This window comes from Empidonax traillii, unplaced genomic scaffold, assembly GCF_003031625.1.
Source record: "Empidonax traillii isolate 1590-97213 ecotype Southwest subspecies unplaced genomic scaffold, ASM303162v1 scaffold116:size1738432, whole genome shotgun sequence".
Lineage (NCBI taxonomy): Eukaryota > Metazoa > Chordata > Aves > Passeriformes > Tyrannidae > Empidonax > Empidonax traillii.
The window spans coordinates 117,885-142,077 of record NW_020955309.1 but is presented as its reverse complement, the minus strand read 5'-3'; the positions used below and the strand labels follow the sequence as shown (position 1 = coordinate 142,077).

General features: G+C 37.3%; 1 protein-coding gene across 1 annotated transcript in view; it reads left to right on the top strand.

The window, feature by feature from the left end:
* MEGF10 (multiple EGF like domains 10) overlaps window positions 1-24,193 on the top strand; it is an 81,805-nt gene that overhangs the window by 16,898 nt on the left and 40,714 nt on the right. Inside the window, exons 2-8 of the mRNA XM_027882986.1 lie at window positions 1,339-1,470; window positions 4,223-4,324; window positions 5,051-5,151; window positions 10,215-10,307; window positions 21,385-21,631; window positions 22,536-22,656; window positions 23,833-23,969. Coding sequence (XP_027738787.1) covers window positions 1,355-1,470; window positions 4,223-4,324; window positions 5,051-5,151; window positions 10,215-10,307; window positions 21,385-21,631; window positions 22,536-22,656; window positions 23,833-23,969 — 917 coding nt within the window. The 5' untranslated portion in view covers window positions 1,339-1,354. The remainder of the gene's footprint in view (window positions 1-1,338; window positions 1,471-4,222; window positions 4,325-5,050; window positions 5,152-10,214; window positions 10,308-21,384; window positions 21,632-22,535; window positions 22,657-23,832; window positions 23,970-24,193) is intronic.

Sequence of the window (24,193 nt, the reverse complement as noted above, 5' to 3'; positions counted from 1 at the left end):
AGTGTTCAGTTGCATACTTCAGTGGAAGAAAAATCTGGTGCTGTAGGTCAAGAAGCTTTCTCTTCTAGCAAGAGAGGGTTTTTTTTGTCTCATATATCTACTAATCACTAATTTACACACACATGGCATTCTCCAATATGAGCGTTTTCAGTACTTGAACTACAGATCCTAGGTACACGTAGATAGTGAAAATACTCATGTATAGTATGTGAGATAATTTGAGCAGTATATGATATGAAAAGTGAATCTCCTGAACAGTTTTTCTTAGTGTGAACTGTAGACAGCATGAGTTAAATGAGTGATTTGCATATTTTATTGCTAATAGAAACACTTTAGCAATGCTAATCAGCTGTACTGATTTTTCTTAATAATCAAGCACAAGATTTGGAATGCAATCAAGTTTTACACTAGAGGGTTCATGCAAATTACTATTTTTTTTTATTTTAAATTTTGTTAAATGTATCCTGCAAAAGGAAAGTTGCTGAAGTTGAGAATGAAAGGAAAAAACATTTACAGTCTGGTTAATCAGAGTGACTGTTTTCAATGAAATCACAACTTCACTGGAATTATTAGCTGAAAATACAACTGCTTTTTAAATAACTGTACATTGACTACTTCCCTGCATGCAGAAAAACAGTTACAGACCATGAAATGTCTTTCAGCAGCCCTCATTTTTCAAGAAGGATTTAGCAAAATAGGTTCATCTCTGTATCCTCAGATATCTTAAATATAATAGTTTCTTGTTGTGAGCTTTTTTAGGTTGACTTCTGAGAAGGGTATGGTAAACTAAGACTATTTCACATCCCTTTTTTTTTTTTTTTCCTTTCGTGGCCCTGTGGACTTTTTTCTCTTAAACTAGTTATAGGTGTGGTTCGCTTTATTCTGTTCCATAATACTTAAAGTAAGAAATTTCTATTTCTGATTAGTTTAGTTTATAAAAAATATTTATACTAAACCAAACATATGTATTAGAATTTTTTTCTCATTATACTACAGATTACACTCAATGATCTCTTTTTTTTCTGTAATTTTTGTAGTCACAATTTGAGTGTAAGTTAGGAAATAAGATTAAATGTTCACTGAAACAGAAATTACAAATTATCTATTAATAGCATTTATTCTGGCATTTGTGGATTAACAGTCAGTTGGATTAAGACTGTTTCAGTATGCCAATTTAAATAATTTGCTTAGTTAACCTAAAGTGTTAGGTTAATATTTAAGATTATTATGTTATGTTATGTGTGAGGCTGTCTGTTAACCATGTAGATGAAAGGCATTTCTTCCCGTTCTTCCTGTTCTTTCACTGATTAGTTAATGTTTTGGCATTTTTTCTTACAGTCATCTTTTTGGAAAGATGGTTCTTCATTTGAACTCCTTTTTTGGCTTTCCGGTCATACTCCTGTACCACTGGATGGATCCAACCTTATCTTTGAACCTGGAAGATCCTAATGTGTGTAGCCACTGGGAAAGGTAATATTTTCTTCTGGAAGATAACTGACACAAATTCTGATGTAATAGTTTTGCTTTGGTTTACTTGGCACACTTCAGACTATTTAAAGCTGTTAGTTGAATTACAGAATGAGTGAAAAAAATTCACTTTACTGAATGGGCAAGGTAAGTTTATGGATAAGGAAAAGACTGTTTCACACTTGGCTGAAACGCAGTTGTATTTGCAGTAGGGGTTAGGATGCAAAAAACGCTCCAGTGATACCAGCAATGTTACACAACCATCTGGATACAAGAAGTGAATAAAAATAGCTTTTTCCTACTGAAGTGAAAAGAAGCTTTTACATATGCAAAATACAATTAACCATATAGGAATTTGGCCAGTTTTGATTATGCTGATTCTTTCCTATTCAGCATTCATAGCATATGAATTAAGGTTTGTAGTTTAATTATTTTTATGAGGTTCAGAATGTATAACATACAAAATGAAATCCCATCAATGTAGTTGGCTCCTTTGTTCACACAGTTTCACATTAATTTACAAGAATGCCACAGTGTGTAGGAGAGATTGAGCCTCAAGCATCTGCTAAACTTCTTTTCTTGTGTAAAGGTTATAATAATGAAACCAAGACTTAGGGTCTCATTATTATTGTTATGCCCATGATTGCTCAGATGGTCCATGAGACAGTCTGATTTTCACAGTTCACTTGATGACATCAGTGTTTCCTGCACTTAAGGTAAACTGTGTTTAATTGTGGGGAGTGCTGCTAAGCCACTGTACATTTATTTTTGATTATTTTGGCTGAATCTTTACAAAGAAAATTGAAACTTGTATATATCTTTTGTATAGAGTCTATTGAAAAAAAAAAAAGAAAAAAATCACTTAAGGACTTCTTTCAGGAACCTTCACATGAGGTTCATGTGAAGCATTTGGTATCTCTGCCTCAACTGTTGTGTAAAATTTGTAGAGGAATATGTATATGAAGTCACCATCCTAAAAACCTGTTTAGAGTAATAAGGCATGTGTCTACAGTGTCACTGGACACTGTTCTAGATTGCTTATACTTCATTTACAGTTTTGTAGGTAAAAGTGGTTTTAAGGGAAGCTACAATGAAGTGAAAGCAAAATGGATAAAAACCTGAAATATAACTATTAACATTGCATACTGTATCTTAAAACAAGCTAACCAAAGTCTGCAGAAAGAAAAATATATCTAAAAATGTATGTTAGCAAGCATGCTGATGAAAAAGCATGAACTTTTTTCCTTCTTCTGCTGTGCCTCAAAAATAGGGAGGAATTCCAAGTAAACTTACCGAAACATTCATGCTGTTGCCCAGAGCAGGCAACAAAGGTACATACGTATGAAAAAATAAAGCCCCAGATACAAGCTCTTGTACTGCCACTGTCACTGGCAGTCCTGTATGCTTTAAATAAATCTATCCCAGTTAGTACTAAAATGGTCTTTACAAATGAACTGCGATCAAAGCGACAAGGGGCAGAGCCTGTCGTGCCTTTAACAAAGAGCACAGAGCCTCAGGCAAGCGTCAGCATCCCACTGATATTTTGTTGGACTGCAACAGCTGGATGGATTAGGCCTGCTTGAGGAAAAACAGGGAGTAGGTTCTGGGCAGTTGAAGTGGGCCTGGCTGTGCTTTCCCTCAGTGTAGTGATGACAGCAGGAAAAGGAGGCTGTGGCTGTTACTCTGCAGTGGGTGCTAAGAGGTCAAAGAGGGTGTGGGTGGAAGTGAGTGAAAGCTGGGTGGGCTACAGAGTGTTTTGGTTGGTCCTGGGAATCAGCCCTACTGGAGGAACTCGCCACGCATTCCTCTGTTTTCCAACTCCTTTGCGCAATCAGGGACTGACTGCCAGCATAAACAGCCTCCTGAAGAGTTTTTTGAGATGATTCAATATTTTCCCCTTTTGCAACAGAGCTCTGTTCCTTTTGCCCTACTGACAGCTTTAGAGGCTCTGGACTTACAGAGAATAGATTTATTTCTAGGACACTGTATAGTTGTATATTTTGGCAGAAAATCATAATAGCATTTCAGTAAAGTATTTCAGCGTGGGGGGGTGGTGGTGTTGTGGTGTGGGAGTTTCTCTGTTAAAAATTGGCCAGTAAACAAAATAAGGTGTTGCATTTAATATTTGCGAATTTCTCATTGCTGAAAAGACCGTTTGGTGGTATGATTGTTATGTCATTTTTCAGTAATTACTACTCAGGTGTATTTCTGTGCTATCATTCATCTTTATTTATGTTATTATATGTCATTATATACATCATTAGTATCTAAATATACTGGATGTTTTGCTATAGCCAGAGACGGTTTTTAAAAGAAATTTTTCAGAAAGGCCCGTTTTCTGTTTTTCTATTTAGAGCGATAAAAGAAGAAGCCTCATTTTCTGACTCCTTAACTAGTTGTCCAGGTATCCAATTAACTAATAAAAGTTGCCACAGGAGATAATGTGCTACATACTACTTCAATTTGCTGCTCATTCAAGATACAGGTGTTTTAGTTTTTTAAAAAATTTAGGTTTACATTACTTTTCTTTGAAAGTCTAGTAGCACAGTTTCATCAAATATGCTACACAGTGGAGACATGGTGACTCTTTGCATATATATATTTCTTTGTGAGCTTTCTGTATGATTTTGCTGCACATTAGTATTTTGTTATATTTATTCCATTCTATACCAGGATTGTGTAAAAGATTTAATTAAATCAAACTGTACTACAAAGGACTTGCTCAGTGATCTCTCTTTTCTCCGTCTCTCCCCAGTTACTCAGTTACAGTGCAAGAGTCATATCCACATCCTTTTGATCAAATTTACTACACCAGTTGTACTGACATCCTAAACTGGTTTAAGTGCACACGACACAGGTGATGTATAAATCTTAATATTGTCAAACCACTGATATTGTAGAGATTTGTTAAGATTTCATGTCTGTCAAAATCAAGCATGATGTGTGAGACAGTTTAGCTGTAGTGACTAGCCTGTCCAACTGCTGTGATCTGAGTCTGCTGGAAAATGCTTGTCGAAGCAGTGTCACATATGTTTTACTAGCAGGTTGGGGTGTATCATTCTGTGGAGTTCTAACAGAAAAAAAACAGCTTGGGAAAAAGTGTGCAGTGCCCAAAATTAAATTCCCCAGACTCTGCAAGGTGTATTCGTTGAGTAATGCCATGAGAGAGCCCTTGCTGCTTGCAACGTCATGTTCTGGGGGAAGTGTATGTTGCTTGGAAGGAAACAAAAAGATCTGTTACAGGAAAAGTTCTTGTGCTTACAGAAAAAAAGCAAGAGGTGAACAATTGAAAGCTGGTGACAGCTGTAAAAGAGCATTTTTCCCCAGAGGAATGTGCCCACATAGATGAACCATCACAAGGGAAGAACACCCCATCCTTTTCCTACTTGCTGGCCACCGATAGGCATAAGGCTTGTTGGGGTGACACTTGGACTCTTGAACTCAGCCACAGATACATCAAGACTTCTTTGAGCCTTTTTTTTTTCTTATGACACATCAGTGTTTTTTAAAATATGTAAGAAAATATACTGTCTTGTTTCTGAACTGTGAATTGTGTGTAACAACCATTGGTTCCTTTCTTTAGGATCAGTTACCGTACTGCCTACAGACATGGTGAAAAAACAATGTACAGGCGCAAATCCCAGTGCTGCCCTGGATTTTATGAAAGCAGGGAAATGTGTGTCCGTAAGTTTAGCTTCTTTTTGCCTTGAAATTCCATACCTACATCACGGTGCTGGTTTGCCTCACCTCTGACAAGTGGCTCATGGAAGCTGAGTTAGGGACTCAGTTATTCATCAGTGGTGCACGTGCAGCTCTCGTGGAAGTCATGTGAAGTCATGAAGTGCTGTGCATATGCAAATGACAGGATAATTGGATCTCAGGTGTCATAAGTAACCAGCCTTGCTGCAATTCTAACTAATGGTCATATGGAAAACGCACAGCAGGAGTGTCAGTGCTTTTTCCAACACAGTACATAAATATGAGGTTTAAAACCAAGAGGGAAATCCAAGTTTTTTTCTCCTTAGCATGGACCCCAGTAGACCCCCATGCTTTGACTCTCTTGTAGATAAAGAGATCTGTAACAACTGTTTGATGGTGGCTGGTTTTGGGTGGCACGTGCCCCCATCTCACCTTCCTATCCCAAAATAGTTGTGCCCAGAATTTGTTGGGAGCCTTGGCTCTGCTCTCTTTCTCTCTCTTGTACAATATCATACAGACCTAAGGTCTTAAAATGGTATTTATTCAAGAGCATAGCACAAAAGCAGAATGAAAAGAGAGGAGATGTTAATCCAGAGCTCTGGATTTGTACAGTGGTGCATTTACCAGTGGGTTGTCCAAAGTCACACAGCGTTGATGAGTTGGGAATTAGGTACTCCTGTCATTAGGACGGACAGCAGGGAGCTTGGGACAGGTAATAGATATGTTTATTTATTCAATACAAATGCAGGTTTGTTTCTTAATTTGTGCCATTCTACTTGTTGTGAGGGCCATACTGGAAGTAACTGACAGAGTTTATTTGTATCCCTGGAAAATCAGATCCTGCAAATGTCAATAGCACATCACACTATCCATATTTATATCTTTGTTTTACAACACTTCCTGGAATTTGAAAATGTAGCAGTAAGATCTTTAACATGTTTTTTGCACATGAGAAAGCAAGGTCAAACTATTTTTTTTTTTAAGGAATTGCAAGAATGTGCCGGCCTCATTTTACTAAAGTCTGTAAATGTTCTACTCACAAAGGAAAAGAATTATCAACAGCCAGAGAAAAGCACTGGCTGAAGTTTAAGAGGGTACTTTTGAGTCTGTTGGAGTCTAGTCTGAACAGACAAATTTGAATTCATCTTAGGATAAAATACTTTTGTGAAATGGTTACTCCTGACTTCCACACTGCTTCCTGAAAACTTTCATGCGTGAAACTTGTGCTATATTTTTACTTCTTGATTAGAATTCTTTCTGCGTTGTATCTTTGGATTCAGTATGTGTGGAATATGGAAAATATATAGAAAGGCCTTTTTTTAATCACTCATGTGGAAAACTTTTCTCTGCTTGTTCATCTTTAAAGTAAAAATAAATGTTGTAATGTAACTCTCCAAACTCTGATGGAGAATTTTACCATCCTCTTCCTTGGAGAAATGCCATTGATAGTAATAAGAACATAGTCACACAGTACAAGTAGATATATGAGGAAGACTGCCCCACTACAGCCACTATAAGTTTTTAAAAAAAACCTGTTAAACAACTCAGATAACATGTTCTTGCCAATGCTTACGAGTTTGTTGAAATGATGCTGCATTTGCATCACTGTTTATAAGCAGCAAAGTGGCACCAGAAGTCAGCCTCCACTTGCAGCCTTTGGAAGGTTTTCAGGGGACCTCTTAGGGAAGCTGAAAATTATGTTTAAAAATAGTACAATCATCACTTTTTTTTGGTAACTTTTTGGGCAGAATAGATATATTGTGTTGCACACACAGTTTATTATGGCAAGCAGCATTCAAAAGAAAAAATTACCCTATGTTTGTTAGTTGTGCCATTTCATTTTGTCTTCAGATAGGTTAAAAATTATATTTTAATTTTAAATCCAACATTATTTTAGCTCAGTACTTGGTCTGTTTTATAAGTATGAAGATATCTGTTAGTACTTACTAAGTAAGCAACTCCCACTAATAGAGAGTGCTTTGTGCTGTCCTCATATAACTCCTGTTATCCTGAAGGATATGAATAATGTACAAATTTCTGAATTCTGTCCTCACTACTGCCAGTATCTCTTAGAATAGTAGGTTAACTGGAGCTCAGGTGGTTGGTTTTGCTCGTAAAAATTACAGTGCATGTTTAGATCTGATGAACTTTCTGAGGTGATCTGAATGCAGTGTATAGGCAGATACAAATGCAGAATAATTCTATGGAATTCTGTAAAGGAGCTTACTCCTGGCCTGAGAAACTCTATATGAGGCTAAATTATTGATTCATCTCCTATTTATTGCATTTCCTGTCACTTGTCTTCTAATATCAGTGGCAATCCCTAGAAGATTTGGTATATGGGTGTTGGGCTGAGCTACAGACTAGAAGTTTTAAGAAAAAAGTTTTTGGGTAGGTTTTTTTTGTTTGTTTGTTTTTTGTTTGTTTGTTTGTTTTTGGGTTTTTGTTTTGTTTTTTTGTTTTTGTTTTTTGCTTTTTGGTTTTTTTTTTTAAACGTTTACTAAGTCCATTGAATTTTTAGCATGTTTTTGGAAAGAAAGAATTCAAAGGCTTTAAAGTGTCTTCCATTGGCTTTCTTGTAGATTGATCCTGGCAGCACTTTGGTAGCTTGAACATTACTTCACAGACACTTTCTGACAGTGTAGAGCATTTCTAAGAACATTAATGGAGAATTCTGCCTATTGCATTTCCACAAAGCATGAAATAGAAAACCAATCATCTATTTTAATGTATAACTGGATATCACTCACTTTAATAACAAACAGCCATAAAGCGTAGGAAAAAAGGGTATGTTCTTACATGCAGTACAGAAATGAAGAATTTATTTGAAAAAACACATTTATTATATAGTTTAAAATATATTTGATTTTTTTTCACCATAAGTGTTTATTTTAATTAATTTTGAGGAAATTGTGGTCATTTACTTTATGTGCATAATTACTACCAAACCATTTCAAACGTTGTTTATGTAACAGGCAGCATATGTAAAAAAATTATTGTACTAGACAGGGGGGTAAAAGAACCTGCTCTTGCAGGTGAAATCATGGCCAACAATTCCACAAAAAAGCAAGAGAAAATAGTTTTTCTGTTCCTGATATCACTCCTGTCTTTTCAGCTTGTTCTGCTGGTTTTTGTGGTGTTCTCTTCTTTTTGTAGATAATTTAGTAAATTTTGGTTCTCTTATCCCTGCATGTAGTGCAATAATATTTCTACACATGCTGTGTGTTACAGATGGTAACTAGGATTCACTTGCCAAGAATTGTTTAGCCCAAAGGATGTCTAGAGAACAATTAATTTTGATTACAGAATATGTTTTTATGTAAACCCAGAGTGAGGATCCCTGTGCTTATCATGGCATGAGGGGCAGTGCAAGGAGATGCTCCAAGAGCTTCTTCTGTGCCTTGCACTGGGTCCAATTTCTTACAACAATTTAATTTTTGTCTCATGGTTTGCTGGTGAGATTTTTCACACATTTGGTTTGTGGAGGCCTTCAGTGCTCCAGGCAGTATTAACTAGGCATGAGTCTTCAAGGATACAAGTAATTCATGTCAAGTTATAAGACTAATGGAAAATTGCGATGTATTATTTAAACTCAGTCTTTTCATAATAAATAAATAGAGAACAGTGAAATAGCTTTGCATTTATATAGTTTCATCATTTAAAAATTAATGTTCCCCCTGTTGATTTCTAAATAAGATAATTTTAATACAAATCTGAAAAAAGTTGCTTGTTAGAACTAAAAGTTGAGAATTAAATTGAAGGCTGTAAAAATAAGCAATTAATGACTGGGATCATAGATAACCAAATGTGTTTATGATATATGTGATTGATTTCTGTGGGCTTTTCTTTTTTCTTGGCCACATAAAATGTAAAGATGACTAATGTTCTTCATCATCTTTAGTTAGAAAAAAACCCCAAAACATTTTACAAGTATTTTACTTAAGTATTGTAAAGAATTTTCAATCCATTCAGAAGTAAAATTGATTTACATGTAGCTCCATTAAACTTTTTTCTATTGCTAACTTTTGGTATAGCAGTAGATTCCTGTCAAGGTTTCTCTAGAAATGTTGGTACAAATAAAATTCTCCTGTACACACGTTTTAAGTTTTTAAGTTTTACTGTTGTCCAAAGTAAAAGGAAATACAAGCACATAATGTGTATATGTTTTGGAAGGCTAAGGGTATTTTGTGATGAATATGACGCCAACAAACAGTTGCTACTTGGAGATTCTCCATCTTTGGTGCATTATATTCTGGGTCAGTTACATGGATATACCAGGTATCAAAGCCATTTCACCTTTTTCTTAGAAGTTTCAAATAAAAGCTCTGTTTCAAAGTAACCTTAACTTAGAATCTCATGTTTGTAAATCATTAAAGAAAGGGAGGAAAAAAGAGAAAAATTTCAGGCAGCTCTGCTTAGCACTTAGAATAAAGGTTGCAGTGATTCAGAGGGTTTATATCTCATGCCTTACTTCAGTCACCATCACTGTTTCTTTATGTTTCATTTGAACTGTGCAATTGTTTGGAAAAATTGGTATGAAAATGCTGGTGTGTTGCAAATCATATTTTATCCATGCTGTTGCAAAAGAGCATCTCTTTTCATGCCTGCTGACATTCACCTCTTTGTCTTGGCATGAGAATTTTCTTCAGAGAATCACAGGATGGTTGAGATTGGAAGGGAAGTCATCCTGCCTAAATTCCAACCACAGCCTCTTGTCCAGGACCATGGTCAGATGGGTTTCCAACCTATATCATACTATGACTCTGTTTTCTTTAAATTTGGACAATGTTCTTGTTGTTAAATGCAGAAATATTTGAGTAACACTAACATGGTTTTAGTTGGAGGCTTCAAACTTAGGAGAAATAGATGAGATTGAAGTAAAATATATTTTGAAGAGATGACATCAAACTTTAGTACACTGATGTTTATTTTGCTTTTAAAAGATAAAAAGATCTGGATTAGGAGTATTTTGCAATACTTTTAGAATTTTTTGTTTTAGTGCTAGGAGTTCTTTAATTGTTTTAATTTTTTATTTTCTTTCCTGACAGCTCATTGTGCTGATAAATGTGTCCACGGTCGCTGCATTGCTCCAAACACCTGTCAGTGTGAGCCTGGCTGGGGAGGGCCCAACTGCTCCAGTGGTGAGTTTTCACCTGCTTCTGCCTGTCTTGTACTCTTTCCGTGGTGTTGTCCTCTCTTTTGGGCAGATAATCTTCAGTCCTGTGCTTGGGCTTCTGCTTTCTGGTCAGGGTTTTTGTCCCGAGTTATCAGGTTACTCTGTGTAACCTGATTTTTCTTCATTTACTTGAAAACAGTGTTCCCATGTAGCAGCATGGAGTGTTATGAGCTTTCTTTCTTGTGTTCAGAAATATGCAGACAACACAGAACTTTGTATTTGGAGTAAAGCAGATATGATTATATTTTAACCATAAGAAAATCCCCCATTTATGCAAAGAATGATGATGCCAAGTCACATTTAAAAGCTGTGAGTAAAGCCTTCCTTACAACTATATCCACCTTTTTCACTCTGCTGCTAACTTTTCCTTTTTCCCCTTCCCTCTGTTCCCCATTTGCACTATTAGTTGCTCCCTGACTTCCCAGTCTATATATATCTGCTGTAGTCTCATTTCCCAGACTTTCTTCTCCTTTCCCTTGGCTTAAAAACACATGCAGGAGATGAGGGGAGCAAAGCTGTGCAGGCCACAAATTATTATCTTTTCTTCCCATTGCCTGAGCTACAGTTTCTCAGAGTAATTTTTTAAGTCATTATTATCTGTTATTTATTCCACTTTTCTGGTCTCTGTAAGGGCAGCTTTGGAAATGTAATGTTGAGGGTAACATTAAAACCATATATTTTGTTACAATCAAGGTCAAGTTTGGTTACTACTTGTGACTGTCCACTTGAAAGGAATGTATTTTAGTCAATAATTAAAAAATGTATTTACAATTTTAATTTCACAAACTATATAAATTTGTATCACATAAACCAGAGTTTGATGTCTTGCATAGATATTGTGCTGCTAGTTTACTTATTATGTTATTCCTCTAAAAATAACAGCTGTGAAAAACCTAGATTATGAGCAGGACAAATTATTTTCACCCATTTTTTTTTTTCTCCTTAACAAAAATAGGGAATTGTTCTTTTTTTTTTTTTTTTTGCAAACATGGTGCTGTAATAATTCTTCATTTGGAACTGATGGTTGTTCTGGCAGCATATTTTGGGAGGTGGGGAAGAATGTAACCGTTTCAAAAGTACTACATTTGTTGTATAATTTTTTTGTATGCTTAGATGTGATTCATACATAGCTCTAAAGAAACATCAAGTTTTGCATAAGGCATAAAACTGAAAGAGTAATTCAATGTTGCCGTAATAGTGATCTTAATCTAGTGCACTGAGTTTGTCAAAAGAAATTGTCAAGAGATGTTATCTTTCTTTCTGAAAACCTTGTGTATAGAGCTCTTCTTTACCTAATCAAAGGTGCAGAAGAAACGTGACTCATTATACAACACAGAATGTAAAGATACTGTTATTTATGGAGCTTTCCAAGTTCGAAACTTCCCAAAAAGGTATTTTGGATGGGAACCTCTAAATCTGCCTTTGGAAATGATCCTTCCTCTCACAGGGTTTCTAGCATCCCTTTCCCTTACCTGCCTGATGTAATTCATTTTGAATACGTGTGCATCAATTTTTCTCTGCTTCTTCCTCAGTTGGTTGTCTTTGGTTGATCCCCAACTTGATTAGTTTTAGTAACAGAAAGGTAGAATGAGATAAAATAAAACACTTGTTTTTTTAATAATGACTTTGTTGATACAGCAAGTTATTAATTTGATAAAAATATATGCAAATTGCCCTGCTGTAATAATGTCCATCAAATAAATATTTTAACTATGTAACTATTTAAGTGAATGATGGAACAATAATGGTTACTCACGACCAAAAAAGAATAACCCTGACTGAAAGGGACAGATTTTTCTTGAAGTGTGAGATTTTAGGCCAACTTCCAGATTTAGTGATCTGTTCATTTTCATGGTCCCAGACATGTTGGAAGGAACTGTTCTACCTAAGGACTAAATGTTTTGTAGAAGTGCAGAACTAAACATCTTCCAAAGTACTGTCCTTTCTTTATTAGGATTGTTTGTTCTCCTTACAAAGAATTTAATCTGAAAGTGTCTCAGAACAGAGTTAGTCCTGTTGCAGCATCTATCCATCTGCCAGCCTCCCCCAGCTTGATCTTTGACTGTCTTTTCTTAGAAGGGAATAAACTTCTTGGGAGACTTCCATTTCCTTTTGTAGCAAATATTGTGTGAGTTCTTATCGAATTCCTAATAGCTTAGATCAGTGGCTGTTTTCAGTTTATGGAGAAGAGGACTAAAGATTAGCCTGGATTACTGAGATTGTCTTCTTTAAGATCTCAGTTCTAGCCCAGCCCGTAACTCTGCTCGCCACTACATCCTCTGCCTCTCTGAAAACTGAGAGGAAAACAGGATTGCATGTGTTCTTCAGCATGTAAAACCTGAGTGGTGGTCTCAGAATTTAGTTAATTAAATAATGTCTCCTTGGGGAACATTTCCTGTGTGAAATGTGTTTTTTCTTTAGGTTTCTTTTTAGTTAAAGGAAATATGCTGATTAGCGAGTGGCTGTTTGCAATGAAAGTCAGTGGGAGGTGGATAAAGGAGATGATGATAACATACATGTATCTGAAGAGAAATACTACTTGAATGAAGAGATCGCTCACATGCAAAACAATTTATTCCAATAAAGATTTATTGACTGAACACAGTGGTCAGGACAGTGACAAATGACTGGACAGAAGTCATGTTGAATGAAAGAAGTGAGTGAATCAGCACAACCAACAAGCTGTCAGCACCCCTTTGAAGAAGTGTTTGTGAATTCCAGGAATATAAGTTGACCAGTTCTGGCCTAGGAACAAGGGCAAAAATTTAGAAAAATGCACACAGGGGTAAACATAGGTATATTTGTACATTAAACAAATAGATTTTCTTGAAAAACAAACAAAATCAACATAAACTTTCCCTCCCAGACTTAATTATTTATATCAAATTTTTAAGTTGTATGGGTCAGTTACATGTCATGAGAGTGCATTTGACTCCAGGCTGGATAATAAAGCAGGCTTCCAGAAAAAGTTGCTACATGTAGTAACAGATGTCTCTCTAGATGTGGAGATGATCAAACCACATTTTAAAATTATAAATTATGGTTTTTGCTTGTTTTCTGCTCGCACTCTTGCAACACTTTACTATAGCAGTTATGGTCAGTTTTGAACGTGTGTGCAAGATAGATGCAAGTGCAGCCTGATGTGGAGTGCCACTAAGCAATCAGGACATGCACTTTGTTTTTCTTCTCATGCCTAGTAGTCCACAAATAATTCCTTCAAAATCAATAGGGCACTCTCTGGATAAGCTGGAGCAGAAGCAAAATCAATATTACACTGAGTCGTCTGAAATGGTCACAGCCTTGTGATTCCCCCCAGCTGGCCTGATCACTGAAGCAGAAAGGGAGTGACTTGTCTTTGGTTTATGACATGTGTGGTTAGGATTGTTTGTGAAAATGTGAACAGTATTTTTCTGATTTTATTGCACTTAAGTAATCTGAGATTTGTTTGAATCCCTGGGTTTTAATTTGTAATTTGATTCTATTGGTTATTCATAGAATTTTGTCAGGACCACAGTCTGAGGTCATGGGGGTAGAAAAAAGTGTCACAAAGGCATAATTTGGCTCCAGGGTTTTATAGAACATGAGGAGAGAACCGGCTTTTTTACTAATACATTAAGCTGCACGTTTAAAGCTGGCAGCTCAGAGAAACAACTTGTTACCTTTAAATGCACTTGTTAAGGAAACTTTCAAGGTACAGTAGCTCTGCTACTATTACATTTCCTTTACAGTCGTGGGTATTTGTAAAGTTCACAAATTCTCTGAAAATCTTGCTGTTTTCTTTGTGGCACTTGGCAGATGCAGAATATGGCAGAAACTGGATCCCTTGGCATAGTTTGTGAGAGACACTCACTTGAGTTGCAAGCACTGCCAGCTTCTCAGTGGAGTTTTTAATCTCCATTAACCCTGCAAAGGTGGTTGTGTGACTGTTTTCCACAGACATATTTGCACCTCAGGTGAAACAGCCCCGTGGTGCAGCTCCCAGGAAAGATGGTGGTGATGGCAAATTTTTTGAATACTGAATTGAGATTTTTTGACCAGGGCATTGTTTCCTCTTTGTTTGTTGAAAGCATTTGGACTAATGGAGCTTGCAAGATATGCTTAGAGAGCCACCTCATCCTTGAGTTTTCTAAGCCATTCAATAGGCTGCAGAAATAAGTTATGGTTTTAACCACATTCTACCTAACATTAGAAAGGCTATACTGCCAGAACCGAGGAACTGGTAAACATACAAGTAGAACTGCAGAGTGTTGTGACAGACAGCTATTTGCTTTTATGCAAAATACAGAGAAATAATTTATTTTAGTAATGCAGAACTGCCCCTAGCGCAACTCCCTGCAAATACATCCTGTGAACAAAAGTGACAGCAGGTCATAAACAATCTTAAATTTAACCTGTTTGTATTTCATGTGTCTTCCCTATGCTCTTCACTTCCCTTAATTCTCCTGTAATTATGACTGCTGTACTTTCCCTGACTGAATTCTCAGTTTTTTCCAGCTGAACACTTCATTTTCTCCTCTAACAAGGCTGAATATCTTTGAGTTGAGAAACTCACCCATCAGCAAGTTAGACCAGGTGCAAATAGGGAAAAAGGTATTCACGAAAGTTGTCATCACCTTCATTGTTGACAGTGTCACTGTGGTAGGTGCTATCAAAGTTCCCAGGGCTACAGAGCAGCTGTGCTTGTTTTGAGTTCAGTAGAACTATTTTTTTGAAATAATATTATTGCTATATTTAATATATTTTTGTTCATATAAAACATTTTGATTTTGAAGCTCTAAGGAAATAAATAGAATTTATGGATATGCGTCACTGTTTTGCTGAATTACAGTTGCAATCTTTAGGCAAATGTAGAAAAAATATATTTTCTATAAAACTGAGTTCTTAAATTTACTTATGTTGAGATTTACTGAAGGAAGACATTCCAGTAAATGCTGATGGTATTAGTGCTTTGAAAACATTTTCTGGTTCAGAGAGGCTTTTCATGTCTGCTTTTTACCACTTTGGAAGCTATTTGTACAGTTTACCTAAGTTGATTTCTTTAACAACATTTGTGGGGTTTTTTCCTAGTAACAGTGCAAAAGTATTTATAGGACTGATTTCATTTCAATCTGCCTTATACATTGCCAGGCTTATATGTTTTCAGTGTCTCACTTGGTAGGTTTTCAGGGATGTGAAGGATAACATTTGCTGCTGATTTAAAAACTAAGATGACCTTCAAGTCATTAAAAAAGAAAGGGGGAATGCTAATTTATTGTCCTACAAGGAGATCTGTGCAAAATCAGGATCGTGGTCTGGACATGAAACAAGCAGTTTCTTAAAATTTTGTAACTTTTCCCATAGTTGTGATTATTTCTAACAGATTTTATCTCAGTAACATCATAAAATGAACACCAACAACCGCCTGTGTGTGTTTTTCTTTTCAATTATCCATCCTTGTATTCTGACATCCAAGCACTTTAAAGAGTCTTGTGAAATTTATGGGATGTGAAAGGCATATAGTTTCAGTCTTTCATAGGATCTGAAAAACACATTTTCATTGTTCTTCCACTTCACGGATCAAGAGGCTTTTATAAAGTAAAAAAGAAAAAAATCTAAATTAAATTTAAGCTTAGAATTTTCAATAAAAATCCTTTCTTATGCACAAAACAAAAAGTAACAATGAAAAATATGCCACAGGGTTAAAGGCCTACAGTATAACAAATGCAATCAGATAGAAACAAAAGACAGAAAGAAAACCTAGACTTAATAGAAAGGGCATTCATTCTGAAAAAAAAAAAAATTCCAGGCATTTTTGTGTCTGGGATATAGGAAAAGTAGGTCTTTTACTAAAAGACATTGATACTTCATAATTATTTTTAATGATTCTCTAAGGGAAAAATATTTCTTTTTTTATGTGCCAGTGCATACATATATTTTCATAACATTCTGAGATGACTGGAACAGAGCAAAAGAAAAGAAATATATATGGAGAATGATCTCATGGTTTTACTACATAATACTTGTAAGGTTTTTCTGAAGGATGTTTTTATTCTAGTTTTCAGAGTAGCTGGTTTAGCTTTCTCGCTTTTTTGACTCATCCCTGAAATTTCTATTTGCCATGTTCCACATTTATAGTCTGTCTGTCCAGGCTGACATACAGGTTGATGTCACCAGGGGCTTGATGCATCTTGTCAAATTTTGAACACACTGGAGTATTTATAGCTTTCAAAATCAGGAAGAATTTGGTTTAAATTCCAGTTGGGAGAATTATTATCTGTTTCCTATCCTGCAGGAATATCCTAAGGGAAACAAATACCATCAGTTTAGATCTGCAGCTAATGGAAATAGCAGAGAGTAGTTTCAGGAATACTCTCTGAACTTTCCAGTAGGAATGGTGTGGATTTAGGTTAGTGAAAACATCCATATTTTTGTCATGGTTTTCACTCGTTGAATCAGTGAATCTCCCTTGTGTTGACTCTTGAAAGTCATGCCTTAGAGCATTTCCAGAGATTAGCAATTCTGTTCATAATAACAAGACTGTCAGTGGGATACTCCTTTGGATAAATCAAAGTTTTCTCAATTTTGACCTATTTTGCTTTCACTGGTTATTTTTGGCTAGTCATGGTGATTATTCCCTTTTAATGCAAATCTCTTATGGCCCCTCCTAGAAATGTTATTCTAAGTTTGTACTTCACAGTACTGTGTACCAAGTGAGGGAACATTCGCTCTTCTTCTGTTGTCTGTGGTCCAGAATTTTGTTTTCAGTTTTTTTAAAAGACCATAAAACCACATAAGTCTAATGCTGCAGTAAGAATCTCTTCTGTTTTGTGGCAGTGGTAAATATTTCCAGAAACACACAGCAGAGTGCCTTGCAGAAAGATGTGTAATTACGACAGAATGAAGTCTCATTTAGTTGTCTTGGTGCTACATAAAACACAACTACAAAAAATGGTAGTAAGAAAAGTAAATCTTAGTTTTGGTGTGGTTCTTCACTTGTATGTCCACATAAACAAAAAAAAGGAAGAATAAAGGAAAACAAAGATCTTTACCAAAAAAAGTATTGCAATAAATATTGTCTGGCTTGAATATCATGTTATAAAGGAAATTGTGGCATAGTTAAAAAAATAATTGAAAGTTAGAGTTTCCAAGGAGGCTTTTCTTCTGAAATGTTCTTTGACTTGATAGCCTTATTTTCTTCTCATTATAGGCTGTTCTTAAGTGAAGTGCAGAATTTTAGGTGATCAAAGTGGGCTGTCAGGAGTAAACTCAGACCCATTTCCACTTTTCTTTTTGTTGTCTTTTAAGGAAATCAACATTTCAAAAAAAGCAAAAAAACCTTTGTAAGTATCTAGTTAAAAGTATTTTTGTTTATAAGAAGCAATAAAGTAGCTGCCAAATTCTTTACAAGTGCTTCAGATTATTATAAAAATCATACCTTGTGTTATAAAATGTCAGGGCTCCCACCATCCCAGTTTGCAAATCACCAGCTGCTCACAGAAACCATGTGCATAAACCCACATCTAGCCCACCATAATAACAATATGCATTAAGTTATTGTACTAGGAAATGGCATTCCATACTACAGCCCTTCAGATCTTCAAAGATGCTACAAAAGGCCCCAAACTGATAGCAGTTTGCATCACAGATTTCAATTTCTTCTTGAAGGTGATTTTATTTCATCACTGAAACCTTAAGCTCCTCTCTGTTTCTCTGGTCATTTAGCATTCAGTGTAAACAAGCATTTTTATCGTGGTAGATCTGTATAATCTTGGAGCTTCTTACCATAGTGCAGCCTTCTGAGAGAAAAGTTATCTTTCCTGTATCTGTGGCATTGTGTGATGTGCAGAGCTCTTACTGCAGTGACAGAAAAGTTTCTCCCAGATGAAGGTACAGAAGGAAGAATGACAACAAGATGTGGCATTAATACCATGGTATTTATTAAAAGTTTATATGTATTCCCCCCCCTTCACCCGTACAGCATGAAGTGAAGGCAGAAAGGAACCTGTGAATCTACTGCAAAAGCTGATAGGGACCCTAACCAGTTCTTCGATTTAAAACTTAAAAACCTGAGGGTGAATATAATACGTGAAGATGGGAAAGTGAAGGACTTTTGTAAGGAAGGTGTTCTGCATGAAACAGAACAACATTAGGCCAGTTCTGTATGATCAACACAAAATTAATCCTTATTTCCTAGCTGGGTTTTGATTTCTGTGAGATTTTTCAGGAGTTATCAGGGCTGGGACACACCATCCTTGTGCTGAAGCTATTCTGAACATGGGGCTCTGAGCTGCCTGTGTACTTTGCTTCCCTTTCACATATACCCTGTTCTGAGAGAGATGATTTACAGCTCCAGCTCTGCTCAGAAGTCAGTAGCTGAGGCTTTTGCGTGTGTCTGCATGTAGTGTGTGACCCACACATGTGCCTGTGACCTTGGTGCAGTCAGTACAGCTATTCTGATTGAACTGCAGCTGACATTCTGTAACCTGACCATAGTCATTAGCTCAAAGACTATCCCATTCCACCAGATTATCAGATGTGTGACTTCCAGACCAGCCTTCTCAGTGTTTGAATACTAGGAAGCAGCAGAAATAGCCTGATGTAGTAGTTGGTAAAGTTAGCCTCCAAAACCCAAACTTGCCTCAGGAAACATTTCTACCCTTTGCCCTCTTCTTTTTTAATAGAAAACTGAGCATCAGTTTCTGACAAATCCTGTTGATTTCCCATGAAGAACATTATTGATTATCAGTCAGGGGACATAGAGGTAAAACGTGATTTATCTATCTTGGTCAGTATTATTATTTATTCCTCTTTATCCAGCACATTTCTCCACATTTCTGCACATAACTCACAGATAGATGCGAGGCTAGTGACAGACCTTGTGTAAAGGACTATTGTGAAATTGTATTATGGCTGGGCCACCACTGTCCCTGTGGAATGCTTTACCATAGGGCTGTAATCAATGTTGCATAGCCAGTATTTGATATGCACCTGGTCATTGCCAGCAGAACGGTCCTGAGGCTTGGAATCTTTTAGCAGTCATATGATGGTTTGTGTTTTCTTTTTAATTTTAATTATTTCTGGCAAACACAATGAGAAGATCATGCCAGGAAACTAATAAATTGTTAAGCACTGTATGGTACATGCATTTTCCAGTAAGGCAGTTGTGCTGGCTGGGTGCTGGGTGCAGTGGCAGTAGATGTTTCTGGTCTCTGTGGCACTGACACTCTTTGCTTTGGGTCTTGAGGCAGCTCCATGAATGTTGTAGCACTGCACCTTCATCCTTGACTGAGCCCTGCACTGGAACAGTTTTGGTCTGGCAGTCAGTCTGAATTGTCCTGTTTATCAGACGTGCCTCGATGGGGGCAGGGGGAATATTTTTTCTCCCTTTTCTTTTTTTTTTATTATTTTAATTTTTAATTATTCCATGATTTAATAGCAGTAATTGATTTTTTTTTTCTGAAAGAACAAAGACTTTTACCTGAATGCAGACTAATGTGTTAAGAAAAAAAAAAAAAAATCCTACAACGAATTAGGGGTTTCTGCTCAGTCATGACAGAACATTTGACTGTTCTCAGGCCTCTAGCCACCCATACACATATTTTTATATATCCCAAAATAGCTGGTTTCCTGAAAATGATTTCAGGACTGGTTAAGTATGAGGATTACACATTCTATTCTATGCAGTCATGTTGAAAATAAACCAGTATCAGTTCTGAATGAATGTGAGTTATCATGGCAACAGGCAATTTTGTGCTGTAGGCAGCAGTGTGTTACAAACTCTATATAAACCTCTTGTTTCTCCACCAAACCCCACACATATTTAAAGAGAGAGGCCAATAATAAGATGGACAGTTGTTCTAACAGTCCAACAGTACTGATGAGTTTATAATACAAACAACACTTTCTGTTGCTCTGTATTTTATTGTATGTGAGTGCTCACACTGTCCCCATTTTCGATGTGTGTTCTAGTGACCTGTCTTGGGGAAAAAAAATTGTAAAGAGTAGATTCTTGAAAATACTGTAATTCCTTTTTATTTGTGTAGCCTGAGTGAACAGCTCTTACAGCTGAATAATTTGTAGCCTGAGGAGCATTCTTGAATTACTTTGCATTAGTCTAGGAAAGTGTGCCTGTTCTTTGCCTGGGTTTCTTGCCCCGGGAGAAGACTGGGAGAACAAAGGCTGTCAGTCTCCAAGAGAAGAGCCTGGGCTTATGGTCGCTGCAGTTGAGGCTTTGCCCTTGTACTGTTGTTATCAAGACAGCATAGAAATAAAATCAGATCATTTGACCATATGATTAGTACATTCCTGTTGAACTCCAGGTGACCTTAATCTCCAGGCTCTTTACAGAATTCCTATGTTTTTTAAGATGAAATTCCTTCCTTAATGTTACGTGTTTCTTTGGATGCTGAAATGATGTCTGAGCGGCTTACTTAGAGGGTTTTAATGGGAGGCACTGGGGCAGGCAAGAAAAGATGGATTTGAATGATTGTGAAGACACATTGGATAACCAAATTTGTAACATCTATATGAAATTAAACCATATAATTGATTATTTCTTGGTGAAACACTTCTTGCGCTTTCTTTTGCCCTTTCAGAGTATTGATGGAATGAAAAGAGAATATTTGCAGTTATGCAAACAGGGATTTCTGGATTTGTCAAAAATCATAAGTTTACAGTGAGCAAGCTTTGCAACTTCCTTGTGGGATTCAGCCAGTTGTTTATGGATTTAGACTACATTTTTTTAAATTAGCAAGACTTCTCCCTGTAAATGGAAGCTAACTGCAACTGTAACTGGGTTTTGATGGTACAGAGTCACAGTAAAGAGTTCTGACAATTAAGAGACTAGAACTTGCATTTATTTCTCAGCCTCACATTATAAAATGTTTGCTTTTCCATGTAAGAATCAGTGTCTACAAACTGATTTTGGTCTGCCTGCCAAGATCCTTGAGGTTCAACTGAGGAACAGCTATTTCCATTTTACAACTTTTTTTTTTTTTTTTTTTTTAAACAAAACAGCTGACTCTCAGCATCTTTGTAACGTTCTTCCTTTCTTATCCGTTTAGCATGTGACAGTGACCACTGGGGGCCCCACTGCAGCAGCCGCTGCCAGTGCAAGAATGGGGCGCTGTGCAACCCCATCACAGGCGCCTGTCACTGCGCCTCGGGGTTCAAGGGCTGGCGCTGCGAGGAGCGCTGTGACCCTGGGACCTACGGCAATGACTGCCACCAGAAATGCCAGTGCCAGAATGGAGCCACCTGTGACCACATCACTGGGGAATGCAGGTGTCCACCGGGATACACCGGAGCCTTGTAAGCAGCGGGTATTTTGTTTTGAGGTGCAACTTTTAAAGAGTGCTGGCAAAGAAAATTCGGGTTTAGATTAGGTTTAGATTAACTTTTGTGCAGGGAAGCAGGTTTGGGCAAAACATGTTACAGGGCACATCAGTAGGTGCAGCCAAAAGAAATCCCCTTGACTTGGGCTGCTCCTCTTCTCCCCTGCTCGTAGCTTCTTCATGACCATTGTGAAAACAGTTTGGCTGCAAATCTGGAAAATGACATTACAGAATCACAGAATTAACTAGGTTGGAAAGGACCTCTGAGATCATCAAGTCCAACCTTTGACCTAGCATCACCTTGCCTACTAGACAATGGCACTGAGTGCCACATCCAGTCTTTTCGTAAACCCCTCCAGGGATGGTGACTTCACCACCTCCCTGGACAGCCCATGCCAATGCCTGATCACTCCCTCTGTAAGACTTTCTCCCTGGTGTCCAACCTAAGGCTCCCCTGGCACAGCTTAAAACTATGCCATCTTGTCCTACTGCTGGTTGCCTGAGACAAGAGAGCAATACCCACCTGGCTACAACCTCCTTTCAGGTAGTTGTAGAGAGTGATACGATGTTATTTGGTTTTGTCATTCCAGAACAGATTTTGAACTTATGTCAGTAACAGTGAATGAGCACCAAACTGTGTATAAAGAAGTAGCTTAAAAGAAACAGTTCCTAGATTGCTCCTTAGATTTGTTGCATGAGTCCTGTACAATATTAAGTGTGTGTATTTTGGTGTTCCGCTGCTTTCTGCTTCACACTTTATGCGGAGAAATTTAACGATAACGTAAAAATAAAGACAAGCTGGAGAGTGTACTGAAGTAATGGTTGTCTCTGTTGTCCACCACCCCCTCCAAACTCTCCCAATCACTCCAAACTCTCTGCAGCTGTGAGGATCTCTGTCCCCCTGGGAAGCATGGCCCACAGTGCGAGGAGAGGTGCCCATGCCAGAACAGAGGCGTATGTCACCATGTCACCGGGGAGTGCTCCTGCCCGCCAGGATGGATGGTAAAAACACTTCTGAAACCCACACAACCCCCTACAACTTCCATACTTGCAGACTTCAGGCAGCATCAGAAGAGGCTAGCAAATGAGGATAGCAAATGCAGTCTGCTTGTATCCAGGAGTAATGAGAAACAGCATAAGGGACTGAAATAAAATACTTGCAAAACCATCTGTTACTGAAAGTTCTCCAGTTTTGCACTGCCTTTTTTAACTGTATCAGATTCTGGGAAGCAAAAGAATGGTCATAGAATACAAATTTTTGCATAAATTCTTGAATCTTTTTATCTGCCTAAACACAGCTACTGAAAAATGAGAGAGAACATGAAGCACTGAGGGAAATTTTATACTAGTGTGTGTCTTAACTAATAAATTACCGCTCAGCCCTTTGACTTATTTTCTGTTCCAAGTAATTATTTAAGAATAATTTATAATTTTAGATTTTCAGTTCTGAGAAACAGAATTTTGTCAGTATAACCTTTTTCGCTTTTTCTGTAAGGGCAGTTTCAAGTAGCCAGGCACAAATTCTACAGTATTTTATGTTAGCTAAGATACCTGCATGCCTTTTGTGTGATGAAGTATCTGTAAGTACATTTGAAATGCCTTCTTAAAAGTTGAGGCTTTCCTCCCTACCCAGGTGTAATTAATTCCAAAGGTTTGAAAAGCAGTGCAAGAATTCAAACCCCTTTGAAGGGAGAAATCATCCTACCTAAACTTTTAGGATATGTTGCTTTAAATCAAATTACAAACAGCTTTTCCTTTCATCAGAAAAAAACCCAACTTACGATAAAGTAGTATAATATTGGGCATTACAGCAGTTACTGATTCCTACACCACTACTCACTGGAGGGCATTCTTAGGTATCTTGATATATACTACTCCTGGTAAATAAACTGGGAAGAGCTTGACATCAATTAGTCTTAAATCTATAAGTGTTTTCACAGTTGCCTAGAGAGTGTGTTTTTCATGAGCTTTTATTTCCAAAATGGAAATCCTAGAAGATTATTCCTCCAGTGCTGGAACATACCCCACGTGTAAAGCTGGAGGGGACTCTGGCATTTCCAAGATCTGGACAAGTAACACTAGAGCTCCTGGATCTTCCTTCAGGACCATCCTTTCTTCCTTACCTGTTCAAGCTGCAATCCCAAATCTAACCTCAGGGTTTCTTTTCTGCACACACAGGGCATGGTCTGTGGTCAGCCTTGTCCTGAGGGTCGTTATGGGAAGAACTGTTCCCAGGAGTGCCAGTGCCACAATGGAGGGACCTGTGACTCAGCCACAGGCCAATGCCACTGCAGCCCAGGTTACACAGGAGAAAGGTAAGGAAAACACATTTTTGCTGGGCTGCCAAACCTAAAAGAGGCTCTGCTGCAACAGGGAGAGTTAAGAACCTGGTAGGAAGAAGAGTGGAAGTATCTGTAATGGGAGTAAAAGAGTTGATTCTGGTTATGAAATGTTTGCCGTGTCACTCAGCTGATGCTGGGTTGCAAGCTGAACTATGTGAAAGAGCCCTTCTGTAAAGGAACTGCTTGGTTTCAGTATT